The sequence below is a fragment of the Rhinolophus ferrumequinum genome, chromosome 16 (genome assembly GCF_004115265.2).
Source record: "Rhinolophus ferrumequinum isolate MPI-CBG mRhiFer1 chromosome 16, mRhiFer1_v1.p, whole genome shotgun sequence".
NCBI lineage: Eukaryota > Metazoa > Chordata > Mammalia > Chiroptera > Rhinolophidae > Rhinolophus > Rhinolophus ferrumequinum.
This window is the reverse complement of record NC_046299.1, coordinates 11,764,442-11,779,174: the sequence shown is the minus strand read 5'-3', so window position 1 is coordinate 11,779,174 and position 14,733 is coordinate 11,764,442. Positions and strand designations below refer to the sequence as shown.

Below are 14,733 nucleotides of genomic sequence, written 5' to 3'. Positions count from 1 at the left end.
GTGTGAAGATTCCAGAAGAAAATCTTTTACCTTTTGTTGATGCTGAATTCTCTCTTCCTCGAGTTGCTCGGTGAGTTTTGCATTTTCCTCTAAAGCTTTCAGAAGCTGCTGGTCAGGAGCAGAGCTCTGTAGCAGGAGGTGGCTTTGTCGCTTTAGCTTGTTTTGCTCAATGAACATCTACAAAAATTAATGACAAAAACGTACCTACTGATTAACCAATCTCACATTATCTCCTCAACTGACACTGAAGCAAAGGGCAAGTATGTGGAGTTTTTATTAAAAAGTTAAAGGCAATTTCTGAATTCAATACTATAACAGTTTTAGAAGTAATGATTGCTCTGATTTCTCTCACAACTTTTACACAGTCTACAGTGCCTTTATCCCTGCCTCAACAAGGTACAAAAATGTATTCCTATACTTCAGTTTTTAATATTTTGTTACGGCTTTAAAATCCATTCATACTAATAGTAGTAGCTAATATTTATCAAAGAACTTATCTTACGCCAGGTACTCAAATAAATATTTTACATGCATTATTTTAATCCTTCCATCAATCCTATGAGTTATTACGAGTAGCTAAAATTTACTAAACATTATGTGATACTTATGGCAGTAATCATTTTACATACATTATATCATCTAATCCTTAGAACAACACTGTCAAGTAGATACTATTAAATATTATCCCGTTTTTAGTACTAAGGTAACTAAAGCTCAGAGGAATTAACCAACTTTTCCAAGGACACGTTAAGCGGCAAAACCAGGATGTAAACCCAGATCTGTCTACTTGAAAAGCCCAAGCTCCTAACAACCTAAATAATCTTATCTTCTATTTACTAGACCTAACGTTTTGTTTTAAACCAATTAGTTTTCTCCAGTGATGGAAGTAGTTAACGAGAGGAAGGTAAAAAAAGAGAAGGAAGACGGTATATTAATATTTATTGAGCACTTTATTAAGCAATTTACATATACTATTTATTTAATCTCCACAACTTCATATAATTGAAAATAACATTAGTTTCTATTCACCTGTTATTTCTTTCCCTTAATACCCTACACAAGTCAGCCAATAGGTGATCATGTTTTTGTTTTTAAAGGACAAGAGGGGAGCAGGAGTCAGGGAAGAAACTTTCAATGTTTACTTTATACATCTGAGAATTGTTTGTATTTTTACAAAGCATATAGATTCCTTTTGTAATTAAATATACCAAGTAAATTAACTTTAAAGCTCTAGACAGTAAGCTTCAAAGGGCAGAGCCCAAATTTGCCTTCTTCACCATTATATCCCCACTAGCAGCACAGTGGCTGGCTTACTACAATGTTTGCTGAATGTAGCAAGGAACAAAATGTAAAAAGCTGGTACTTCTCTCGTTAAACTAAGTCATGAACCTTTTAGCCATAGTCATCTGATGAAAATCTGAGAACTTGTAAACCATGTAAAAGGAAAGATATACGGGTTCTTAAGTAGCTTTATTTTTAAAAATAGTTTTCTTCTCACTATGGTGTAAATCCAATCTAGATACTGTACAATTACTGAGCACCATTGCAAATATTTATGCCATTAGCAACATCACTGCTCTCGCTTGCCATCCGCAAACGTCTTTCTCCTCATTCTGGGTGAATATGTCAGCATCATTGTTCCCACCAATTGCTCCCAGGTGAATAGCAGAGTAAATCATTCATTTCCATATTCCGAGTGGAATCTTGCTTCTTCCATCTATCTTCTCTGCTATTGCACGGCCTTCAAGTTTTCTTTGAGCTGCTTTGTATTCTAACAGCATTTTATAAACAACAGATGGAAAACTGAAAATGTCTCTCAAAATAAGACCCTGGCATTCAGGTCAAAAATCAGCCAACCTTTTCAGTTTTGCAATGGAGGCGTCTTCACATCATCTCTACTCTCCATCCCCTTCAACTGTTTATTTAGTTCCATTATTTATATTGCTGCAGCTTCTTCCAAAGGGCTGTGACACACTCCAATTCTTTTTTTCTTTCTTCCAAGTATTAAGAGAACAATATTTACTCACCTTTCATTAAGCTCTTTGAATAAAATGAATCATAGTATTTCAAATCAGATCTTCTTGGGCTAAACCTTTTATAGAGTTCATTGCTAGCACAGCTATATTCAAGTACAGAAAGACTCCTGCACAAAACCATAATCTGATTTTCAAATGTCATTTGCATAACCCCATGCTTTGTCTTCTTTGTATCCTGTGGATACTTCCACCTAAGAATGTTTTACATTTCCTTGGCTACTCTCCTTCAACCTACAGTATACACACAGATTCAAAATATTCATACACTATGGACATCTCATACGGATCAGCTCCCCATCATGAGCTGTTACGGGTCAGCCAACTGGTACCTCATCAATTCCCTGGAAACCAATCCCAGAGACATGGAACACCCAATGACTGCATGTCAACAAAGGTAAGCCGGAACCTGAGAAGCTCAGAGCTTATCTCTAGCTGGTGAAAGGACGCGATAATGGATGTACAACATGGCAATGTTTTCACAGCAAGTGGAAGAATCAGCTCACATAATGACAGCACTCTAAGGTAGCCAAAGAGAAAGACTAATACCATGGCACTGCTATTTGAGATGGCATATCAAGATGAACCTAGATTCGTTCGTAAGGCTATCTGAAACATCGAAAAATCCTACACTCAAGCTAAACTTTCCATCACAAGTTGTAGGTATCCCTAAAGAAAATTTCTTTCCCCTATGTAGCATTTTAGAGTTCACAAAATACCTTTGAAAAATCATGCCATTTGAATTTAAAATCCACTTGGTTAGGTGTGTGTCATCACCCATTTTACAGACGGTGAAAGTGATGCCCCAAGAGGCTGAGGGACTGCTTTAAGGTAATTTGAACCCAGATCTTCTGACACCGACTTCGGTGAACCTGATACTATTCCACAGCTGCCTCCCTAAATCAGCTGATCCTTAATTCAAAGTAATGTTATAATTCAACCTTAAAAAATAATCTGGTGTGTCATCTGCAACGTTCTTTTAAAAATAAAAAACGAGGTCTCTACAAGAAGCTTACCTCTTGTGCAAAGGATTCGGCTTTCTTTCGAAGGTCCTTCTCCAGTTCCAAGTTTACCTGCATTTCCTCATACTCTTCTACTGCTAGCATGGACACTTAAGAAGACAAGGAGAAGAAAACGAGCAATATGCCACACAGATTATCAGGAATATGGATGAAAAACAGTGTTGAAAGATTCTTTATACAGGCATATAAGCACCCACAACCATTGTTGGTTGGAATATAAATTGATGAAACCTTTTTGGAGGGCAATCGGAGTCAAAAATCTAAAATTATTCATACTCTTTGATTCAACGATTCCACTTTTACAAATGCATTTATTCTCCTAAGAGAAAAAAATCATAAAAATATATATTTAGTTGCTGGGATGCTCTCTGCATTGTTGCTGAAAATAGTAAAATAATCTAGACGCTCCGACAAGGAAGGATCAGTGAAGTATGGTATGTACAAGAAATATTATTCTGCCATCAAAATTATATCATAGAAGTGTATTTATTGAATGCAAAGGCATTCATAATTTTTTGAATGACTTCATTTTTGTTTTTTAAAAGCCACATACAAAACATAGGCATAAAGCATTCCACAGAAGACAAGACATGTCTGAAAGGCCAATAAACATGTGGTAAGATACTCACCTTCTTTAGTAATCAGGGAAAGGAAAGTAAAAACCTTAAAAGGCAACTGGCAAAAGTTAAAAAGTACGTATCAAATTTGGAGAGGACAGAGAACAATGGGAACAAATACACAGCTAACGGGAGTGTAAAGTCATAAATCTGTTTAAAAACTAATTTGGCATTACGTAGTGAAATTGAAGATACAATTTTACATTTGGCATGTATCTTAGTGAAACTCTTAGACATGTGCGCTAGGAGACATGTGTTAGAATTTTCCTAACAGCATGACCTGGAATAGCGAAAAACTGGAAAAAACTCCAATGTCCACCAAAAAGGACACTGGAAAATGAATTTTGGTATAAACACAATGACACATTATACAGCAGTGAAAACAGACATACCAGAGCAAAGCCCAACAACCTCACAAACACAGAAAGCCACAGAAGGGCATATGCAAAATGATACCATTTATACAAGGTTCAAAAACAGGCGAAGTTACACAATATGCTGTTTGGGGATACATATGGATTTAGCAAAGCTATAAACAAATGATAAAAATCCAAGGGAGGGGCTACGAGTAGAAAGGCGTCTTCAGGGGCTTGTAAGCTACTGATGGGTAAAGACAAAATTCTTTTGCTGTTATTTTCTTTGTCTTCCATACAGGTGATAAACATATTTAACAAGCAATGTAATGTATATCTAAGGTTTTCTTTTACGATCGGAAAAATATACACTAAAATGTTAATAGTACTTATCTCTGGACTGGAAAAATGGAGATTTCTTTTTTCCTTTTCCTATAGGAATCTATACCCTCCATCAAAAAAAGCATATTAGCAGAATAAAAAGAAAACACGTGTTCTTTTTAAGTGTTTTCCCTGTTTACAAAGAAGGGACCCAGCCTTAGATCCATTCCGGCCCAGAGTCAGAGCTTTGCATGAAAGAGTTCCCGTAGGGCAGAAATCTTCAAAGGGAAGGTCCCAGCAAAGAAAAGCAACACGAGTGCGACCTTCTGAGATTTTGTGGCCTATTGCGTTACATAATGATATAGACAGAGCAGAGGGAGCCATGACGCCGCCGTTAGAAACCAGGCACAACACAGGCAGGTATCACACCAGTCTCTCCATCTGCTTCTGGCGAGGCCCTTTCAGTCCTGAGCTGCGTCGTATCAATAAGGGCTTCCTAATGGTTGCTTCCACACAGTGTTTGGCCAGGGCACTTCAGTCCTAACTGACTAAGGACGGGTTTGCTGCTGTAATGACATAGAATTTCAAACGCTACACTCTGGAAATCTACTGCCTACTCGGAGGAAAGGCTGAGAGTCTTATGCAAGCAAAGCAATGTAAGTGGTGGTTTGTGATGTGAATTATAGGTCCCTGGGCACTAAACGATGTTCAAACCTCCTTAAAAAAGAAATTCCATGGAGAAAACCCAGAAAACGATGACTTATGAAGAAACCCTGGGCAAGATAATTCACTCTCTTTTCTATGTCCAAAATACTATAATAAAAAGTTAATTTTCGCATGTCCTGGTCCTTTTTACTTGGATGGTAAAAGAAATTAGGTTGGTCCTGGTCATGTATTTATTTATATAATCTCTCTCTCTCTTCCTAGATCGGGGGCTCTCGGAAGGCAAGATCCACGTGACTAACCTTTGCAGAATGCTGTTTCTAGCACAGTAGGGCATTAAGACTGAAAATTCCTCTACACCATTTCCATACTCTTAAAGGTAGAAAGAACTGAGAAAACGTTACAATCTAATGCATCTCCCACAATTAACTACAAGACCCCTTATTTGTTCAAAAATCTCAAGTCATGAAGAATGCCAAGATGGAGAATTACTGTGAACAACATGGAAAGCCCTATGTTGGAAAGATTTCCTTTTAGTGTGGTACCTTCTGAATTAGGAAAGAGAATGGCTGAGGCAAAAAATAAAAAGAGAGAACAAAGAGCAAAGTCCCCTCCCTTAAAATTATGTTTGCGGAACTAAAATTTGGCATCACTCCCTTGTTCTAAAGCAGGGGACACAGAAACAGCCCCTTCAGGCTTGATGCTGTGTTTTACAACAAGTAACATCAAACTACAGTTTTCTCTAGAAGCAGCCTTTGGAGAAATTTCCTTCTCACCAGGCAACCAGGTCTGCTTCTGATCAATCAATTCATTTTTATGTGATTCGTATAAATGATCATGAATTGGTGAGATGTTGAGAGCATCGTACTGACCCCTACATAGCTCAGAGCCGGATTTCAGGGACTCAGGCAAGAAACGTGTAAGACGTCAGAGCACGTAGGCACTCTGTAATTCAATACAAACTCTCACCTTCCCTTTGTCGCATTTTCCATATCCTCTTAATTTAAAATTTTGTCATATCATGTTGCACGTATTTATGTAGATAAACTAATCTCTTCTGCAGAGAGGTTCACTAAATAGCCAACCAAATACATAAAGATTGCCGGGATAGCCAGGATGGTTATGGTCCCAAGATATCTGAAGGGCAGATTAGTATCAAGGTTTTAAGTTTCAAAATGAGTGTGTCATGAGTTCCTTAAGTAATGTCCCAAGACTCAACGGTGGGGGATAAAATAGAAATGAGAGCGACTCGTTAGAAGTTAGGAAAACACTCTATAGGAGAAGACGCTTGCTACAAAAACCTTTGGGCACAGATATAAAGCAACACAATAAAATACATAAACAAAACAAATTACATATATACTGGAGAAAAAAAGACTGGAAACACGTACCTCTATTGCATTTTTCTAAGACTTTTCTCTGTTCAAGGACTTCTGAATTTAAAACATCTTTTTCCTGCTTGACTTTATTAACCTAAAAATGTGAATTTTTTGGGGGGGAGAAAACACCCAAAATTGTAAAACATAACATGATAATATGTAATACTCAAAATTGCTGTTCAACTTTCAACAAGAAGCTAACAATTTAAAGTAATAATTGGTTTCACTGTGTTAGTCTTTTATTCAAGCTCTTCTTAAAGCCTCAAAAGTAGCTATTAAAGGTAGGATGTAAATTTGGTCGAGTTCATTTACATAATCCTTATCGGCATTGACCTTGGGCCCTAAACATGGTAGTGTTCTAGCTGGTTGGTGTACATGACTGATAGTTTTAGTGCCAAAATCCAACTAGAGGGCACCCAGAAAACACATGAACCATTTAGTTGAAGATCTCATATTCAATTTTGGTATTCATTTTAAGCTTTGATATGTGGCTTAAGTAAAATACACATGAATTTTTAAAATAAAAGAGCTTCAACTTTGATGTCTTTTGGCTTAAATAAAATATGTAAGATAATCTTCCCCCAAACCTTAAATATCTGAAGTAATTTTTGGCATCTCTCAATAGAAGAGGGTATCATAGGACAGTTAAAAAAAAAAAAGTAAAGCTACATGTATCAAAGTAGATAAATCTCAAATGTGTTATGTGGAATTTAAAAAGTTGGTACACTTTATACAGTTTAAAAACACTCAAAATGCTATGCATTGTACTACAAATACATGCACTGGAATGACAAAATCCGAGTTCAGAATAACAGTTGTTTGCAGAAATAGGGCAGGGAATAAGGAGAATGCAATTATGGAGAGAAAGACTACCGCAATATTGTATGTATTAAGCTAGATAGTAGGCATATGGATGTTCATTATTTTGTTTTTTATACTTTTCAGCTATCTGAAATAGTCATAATAATTTCTGAAATGGCTTCTAATAACACCTCTAAGTGGAAGGGGAGAGAATCATCAATAAATAATCATAATTGAGGAACAGAGTGCATCAAAATGTGTTCCTTGTCTCTTTCCTCTGGTTACACTCAAGAAACAAATTAAGACAATGATCCTGAAAGGGACTCTGAATCCATCAGCGCTTCCAGACAGTCTGATTTCTTTTAGTATAAGTTGTATTTTGCTTTTGTTTCCATTAGTAACTGCTACACACTGTCCAACATTAATGCATCTCCAATGTATCATCATCCTTCTTCCCATTAGGATGTTTTGCCACAATAAGGCAAAGCAATTGGGGCGGGAGGTTGGTGGACACCGCTTCCCAACCTTTTCCATATTATTGCTCTTAAGAAAAACGATAATATGTGTATGGGAAATGGGTAATTGGAGGAGGCTGTTCGCTGAAGGGATCAGTACCTCGGCATCCTTGTAAGCCCTCCGAGGAATATCAAGCACATGTGCTATATACAGCACATCGGTTGGGAAGCTCTGGGCTCCAGAATCTGAAAACCACTGACACAAGTTAAATCGAGGTTGCAAAGACAGATCCTTGAAGCCTTGTGCAAAGGCAGGCAATTATGTACTCCTGCTCTTAAAGACAATTGAAAAGGAAAAAGGAAAAGATTCTCCAAATACCCAGTTGAACCCATTTTACCATCTAGCTGTCACATAGGTCTATGTTGGAGGTATAGGATATAGCCTTTTCCAACCGAGCCAGCCATCCACTGAAGAAGCAAAATACTTCTTCCCCATCAGCAATAAAGTGTATGATTTAAATTGCAGATATTCTTACAAATTTGCCTTATATAGTGAATTATGAGGGGCAAGAGGGGACACGCCAACGCTATGTTAGTGTTTTATTTCTTGAGCTAGGTAGTGGGTATATGAATGTTCATGGTCTCATTTTCTATACCTTTTTGTATATCTGAAACACTGGGGAAAGGGCAGAGTAAAATTGGTACGTGGTTCTCAAGTCAGAAATTAGCTTCCAATACCAAGTTGTTAACATGGCCAGTCCCCAAACACCTTGAAAAAACTGAAGGCTTTGCATTTCAGGCCTAAGATACATACTTCTTCAATGACTTCTACAAGTTTGCTTTTCAGATTTTCCAATTCAATGGCTAATATCTTCTTTTCCTCCTGAACAGATACGATTTGATCTCGAAGTTCTGCATTTGTAAAGAAAAAATACAAATAAACCTATTTTTAAAAGAAGAAATCAATGTTGTCAAAAGAATTGAACATGCTTATACAGGTGCCGCTTATGGTCAAGGTTATTTAACAATTAAAAGGAAAATGAAGAAGCAAAGGGCAATGGAAATCTCACTTCTGTGCCCCCAACACAGCCATAGTTATGGATAATTTTGTATCAGGCAATCTCATGATGTTAAATGTCACAGATCATATTTTCTTTGCATTCTATCAAACCCACATTTGAGAAAATGATCTGGCATTTAGGAGTAAAATTTTGTTAGCTCCCAGCAAAACAAATTAAAGCATTGTATTAATTTTTTTTATTTTATAATGGTCATGGGCTCTTGCTACAATACAATATAAACAACTGAGCAGTTCATAATTTGGAGATTTTGATTTGAAGAAAAAAATCCTGATTTGCTGCCAATTTGTAGCCCTTAAACATTATTTGAACTGACTCAAAATACAACCTATTTGAAAAAGGGTTAATTCTAGTAATTTTCCCTCCAGAGTTGTGGGTGTTTTGTTTCTTAATTTATTTCATATTTCTTATTATTGGAGTTTAGTGAAAATTGTGTTACTAGAATAAAAATATTAGCAAATGCCTAAGTGCAAAAGCTTCTGGTGTTAAAGTTACTTTTACCAGGCAAATGTTAAAATACATATAAATGGATTAGCATGGATTACACCTAGGCTTATGGTTTTGCCACTTAGTTTTCAACTACTTTTAATTTCTTACCCTTCCCCAAGGAAAATAAGAAACCTGCTGTGTGGACATTGACAAATTAAATCAAACTTTTTACATAAATCCAGCTTAAAGGAGTTCTCAGAGACTTATTTCAAAGTCACTTTCTCTACTGGCTGGCTAATCCTAAAAGAAGAACAAGAGCCCATACCATTCAAAACCTAACAGAAAGGAGAATTATGAACAACAACAAAAAATTATTTAAATTTCTCTCTCCCCACCAACATAAATATCATGTGGTTTTAGGTTAAGGGAGTAGAGGGTCAGGTAAAGATGACGTTCTTTATACAGTCACCCCTTGATTTTCATGAGGATTGGTCCATCCAGGACCCTCGCAGATCCCAAACTGTTCACATAAGTCCCTTACGTAAACTGGCATAGTGGTGGCATAGTAGGACTTAACCACGTCCTACTGTACACGTTAAATTATCTCCAGATATGCTACCTAAGACAATATCAGTGCTATGTAAATAGCTGTTACACTGTATCGTTCAGGAAATGAGCCCCTCAAAAAAAGTCTGTACATGTTCAGTAAAGATACAACCATTGTACACCTACCACCCATAGTACACGTCAGCCACAACGTAACATTTTTTTCCTGAATATTTCTGATCCATGGTTCGCTGAACCCGTGGATGCAGAACCCGTATATGTGGCGAGCTCACAGTACTTTCTTCTTTATACTTCCAATTGAAGTGCTGGCTACCAAACAAACTAATGAGTCCTGCTTCTGACATATGCCCCAACAGTTATTGACCCAAAACCTGCTTTCCTACATCTTTAACATAAACAATGTGTGTCTATACATATGAACCAAATTAATGTGTATTTAATGAATGGGCCATGGGATCTTCCCTAACAGCACTTCTTGCTGGCCCACACAGTTACTGAATACTGCATACTGCTTACAACGCATTGCCTCCATCAGACCAGAGGTCCTTGGAGCACAAACAACAAGCAATCTAGGAAGGGATCTTCCCCAAAGATGCCTACAGAGAACCAGGCAACCAGGAGGCGTGGACTGAATGTATTTGTATTCATCCTTTCATTCATTTCATCAGAACTATCTTAACACGTAGTCCATATTCTTAAGGAGTTTGTAGGCTAACTGGCTGCTTGCCAAGACAAGGCTTCCAAAAGTGCCTGCTCCCAAGCAAGACAGCGACTCATCAAGCACAGATGCTTTACCCTATCCCAGTTCTTAACCACGCGACTCCCATTTGAATCCAGTTTTTCGAGGTAAAACCCAGGGCATCAGTATTTTTTTAAAGGTCTCATGTGATTCCAGTTTGCAACCAGGGATGGGAAACATTATCAAAACGATGCTCAGTCATGAAGCCACGAGTCCCACCTTTGATTTGCTTCTGACACTGCACGGAGACACAACTCTCAGCAGCCCCGTCGGGCTCTGTAGCCGGATCCTCGTCATCGATGTTGATTTCTTCAGTTATGACATCCGGTCCCAGCTTGGCCATGTACAACATGCTGATCCTTTTCAAAGTCTTATTTTCTTTATTTAGCTAACGCAAAATACAAAAACGGTTCATTTTAACAGTAGTCAAATGCGTGTCTGGGATTTTTAAACAATAGACAAATTAAGTGTATTTTGGTTTTTTTGTCTTCCATATTCATCAACATTCACAGCTTGAAAGAACAATCAGAAGATTCATTAAGTAAGGTTTTACTTACACTTCTTAATATTAAACTTACTACTTTAAGTAAAACCTGATGCCGGGATTATAGCCAGCAGCATGTGAAAATGCTAGTTACAACTGATAAGAAAAATAAGAATTAAAACAAAACACCAGCATAGATGAAACCAAATATCAAGCTGATTGTCTTAATTAAGGCACTGTATTTCAAGTGAATGTTTTCTTTGATGCTGTGCCGTGAACACCTGTTAAATGTTTGCTCTATTGTGGATACTGCCAATCCTTTCCATTGTTCTACCTGATTTCTGTGGAACTGCCACGTTTCCCCAAAACACACCTTATCCCTCTGGCCACAGCTAATTAGTCCAGGGATTAGGTACATGACCCAAACTCGGTCAAGCACATCCTTTCTCTAGAAATCTGGAGGCTGGAACAGAGAGATGAGTTCTTTCCATACATCCGGATGTACAAAAGCTGTAGGCAACCACATTCCACCACTGAATCGAGCGATAGAAGGTAGCCTGATGCAAAGCCAAAATGGAGCTGATGTGTAGAGTGAGGCAAAGAAAAGCAGAGGAGATGAGGCTTCCCACAGGGCTCCAGCCCGTTCCTGTAAGGCTCCGAGCTCAGGGATTCTAGGGACGCTCCAATCCCTCTGTTAACAAATTCTACTTTTGTTTCTTTTCTTGCTGAAGCTATAATAGTTCAAGATGTGTTTTTATCTGTACAGAGAGTTCTAATAATGTATAATAGAAAGAAGTTCAAGATATGTTTCCATTATCTCTACAAAAAGAATCTGAATACGTAACAGAGAAAAGGAATCCTAATTAACGTATCTGTTATTCCTTAATGTAGAAATGAGTTGGTTTTTAGTTACTCTGCTATCAGTACCTTCTTTAGCTCCTGTGTTTACGTGCATGTAAGTGTAAGGAAAAAGCACACACACAGACTGCACGTGGTCCCAAGTCCGCAGGAAGAAAACAGGCTTTGCTTATGTTTTCTCAAGACTAAGAAATAAAAGGTTTTCTCTTATTTGAGCCTATGGAAGCATTTAGAAGATTGATTTCTCTAGTGTAAAATATAAGATATAGAAATGCAAATGTTATTTCCTTTGTTAAATGCCATTGGCCATCAAGTTCTGAATTAATAATTGGCACTGGAAATAAATACAAACAGAAACACAATTCCTCAGAAAGCACACTGCCCTTCCCTATTGTAAACCTTACACCAGAATAAGATGTTTAGCCTGGTATTTGTCGGGCTTTGGCCCTTCACTTGTGATAACTGGGATCCCTCAGGGTTTCTCTCAGGGAAAGACCAGCCCATGGTGATGGAAGGAGAACTGACTCCGGGTGGTGAGCACACAATGGGATTTATAGATGATGTATTACAGAATTGTACACCTGAAATCTATGTAATTTCACTAACAATTGTCACCCCAATAAATTTAAAAAAAAAATCTGGGAGACTGAATGAAATCTTATCCCAATAATGGTGAATCTAAATATATCTCAATATATCTTGGTCTGGAGCACAAGACGTTTCCCTGACCTCTCTGGAGAATCAGGAAGAATCTCTTAGAAATGGCTATGAACCCTTCCATGGAGTCTTCCTGGGAAGTCTGGTGAGCCGTATTTAGGGAATCAGACACAGCCTTTCATTTCCTGTCCCTAGCCCACTGCTCCAGCTTCTAGCTCCCCAGATTATGTTACAGGATCAGGAATAAGGCATGAGGCCCATGATTTCCCAACCCCTCTTCCTAAAACTGGAAAATTCAAGTAAGCACTGTTGGGGACGGAGTGTGTTTTGAACCACGAATGCTAGAGCACAGCACTAGAGGCTCAAAGATCCTTGTCAATTCTCAAACAATGCCATCTTTTCTGAATGTTAGGGAAAACAAGAATTGAAGAAAAAAGTGAAAAAACGCAAGACTTAATTTGTAATTCTGCCTCCTAATATTTAAACTAATTTTTTTTTCCAACTCTTCCCATTAGAATCTCTAGAGATCTTTTTAAAAATCCCAATGGACAGCCCCTCACCAGACCAAAATCTTGGGCAGTGGGGCCCAGCATAGTACTTTTTCAGAGCCTCCCATGTGATTCTAATGTATATCAATACTGAGAATCACTGACATAGAGTAATGCAATGCTTTAGCACATACATTTAGTATAAAATGAGAATAGCAAGAGTTAAGAACCAGCTTGGCAATCAAACTGTCTCTGCTTCTAGAAAAACCTAATCTTTCAGTGTCACAGGTTTCTCATCAGCAAACTAAGGATAAAAATAGTCTCTACCTATAATAGGAAGATAAAATGAGGTATTACATATACAGTGTTTAATGCAGTGACTGACAGTAAAAATTCAGTGTTAGCTACTAAAAGTTTTGTTTGTGTATCTAGTTTTCCTTTGGAAATCTTTTATCAGCTAGTTTTCTTCAATCAAGGTATTCATTTGTGCCTTTTTTATTTCCTCCAGGATACTTCTGAAAAAATGAAAATATTAATTTTTGCGATCTGGTGCTTAATATGTTACACTTCCCCAGGCTACCATCAGGCCATAATCATAGTAATACTTAAAACCCTGACAGTTAGGAGTTCTGCCCTCAAAAATAGTTTGATGCCTCTATCAAACCGGGCACCAAAATGCACCAGCTACTCTCTGGCTGCAATACAACTACTCTTTTTAACATTACTAACTCAAGAAAAAGGGACAGAAAATGTCAAGTCTTCTCTGAAACATCGCTTTCACATTTTGAAAGAAATGGAAGATTTATATACATACAATCTTATGACTATACTAACTGAATGAACACGTTTGGAAACTCTGAATTCACAAATTTTGGCTATTTCGTTGCAGTTATCATTCATCAAGTCATATAGGTTAATGACATGCTTTTTTGGGGGGGAGCCTCTAAGTCACAAGGCAAAAATAAATATTTGATAATCCTACAGTGACAGAATCTTTTATATTCCAATTTAAATGGGGTTTTTATATTGCACACAGTTTAATAAATATTTAAAGATACAAAATAAGTAAGTTGAACAGATTTGGACCATATGGTTTAATGAACTGGTTGGTCTACATTAATCAGTTTAACCCACACATTTTAACAAGGCAAAGTATCCATATTTGCTTTTAAAAAAATTATGCAGTCAAATTGCCTTGTAAGAATTAAACATTCCATCTGTCATTAATTTGAGAGCAAAGACTTAAGAAAAATCAGATTTAATTTTCAGAAACTTTACTGCTCAGAAAATGGAGCCTACTTTCAAAAATGACAATGATGTATGGATGGATCTTGAAATGATCATGCTAAGCAAAATGAGTGAGACAGCAAAAGTTGAGAATCATATGATTTCACTCATATGTGAACTATAAAACTGAAAGCAACAAACAAAAAAGACAAACAAACAAGCAAAAACTCATAGACACAGGCAACAGTTTAGCGGTTACTAGAGGGAAAGGCAGGTAGGGCAGGTAGAAGAAGGTAAAGAGGGTCCAATATATACTGAAGGAAGGTGATTTGACTTTGGGTGGTGAACACACAATGCAATATATGGACGTTGTTTTACAGAATTGTACACTTGAAACCTATATAATTTTATTAACCAATGTCACCCCAATCAATTTAATAAAAAGGAAAATAAAAAAAGTGCATGCTAGATATGAGCTAGGAAAAAAGCAAAATGACAATGATGGGGCGGACAGGTGGCTCAGTTGGTTAGAACATGAGCTCTGGGCAACACAGCTGCTGG

At 37.3% G+C, this 14,733-nt stretch overlaps 1 protein-coding gene across 2 annotated transcripts in view; it reads right to left on the bottom strand.

Moving 5' to 3' along the window:
• Positions 1 to 14,733, bottom strand: part of SHTN1 (shootin 1) — a 94,803-nt gene that overhangs the window by 45,407 nt on the left and 34,663 nt on the right. For both annotated transcript variants that reach the window (XM_033130811.1, XM_033130810.1), the window contains exons 5-9: positions 10,678 to 10,846; positions 8,459 to 8,556; positions 6,401 to 6,482; positions 3,050 to 3,144; positions 31 to 177 (exon numbers count right to left, since the gene is read on the bottom strand). In XM_033130811.1, coding sequence (XP_032986702.1) covers positions 31 to 177; positions 3,050 to 3,144; positions 6,401 to 6,482; positions 8,459 to 8,556; positions 10,678 to 10,846 — 591 coding nt within the window. The remainder of the gene's footprint in view (positions 1 to 30; positions 178 to 3,049; positions 3,145 to 6,400; positions 6,483 to 8,458; positions 8,557 to 10,677; positions 10,847 to 14,733) is intronic.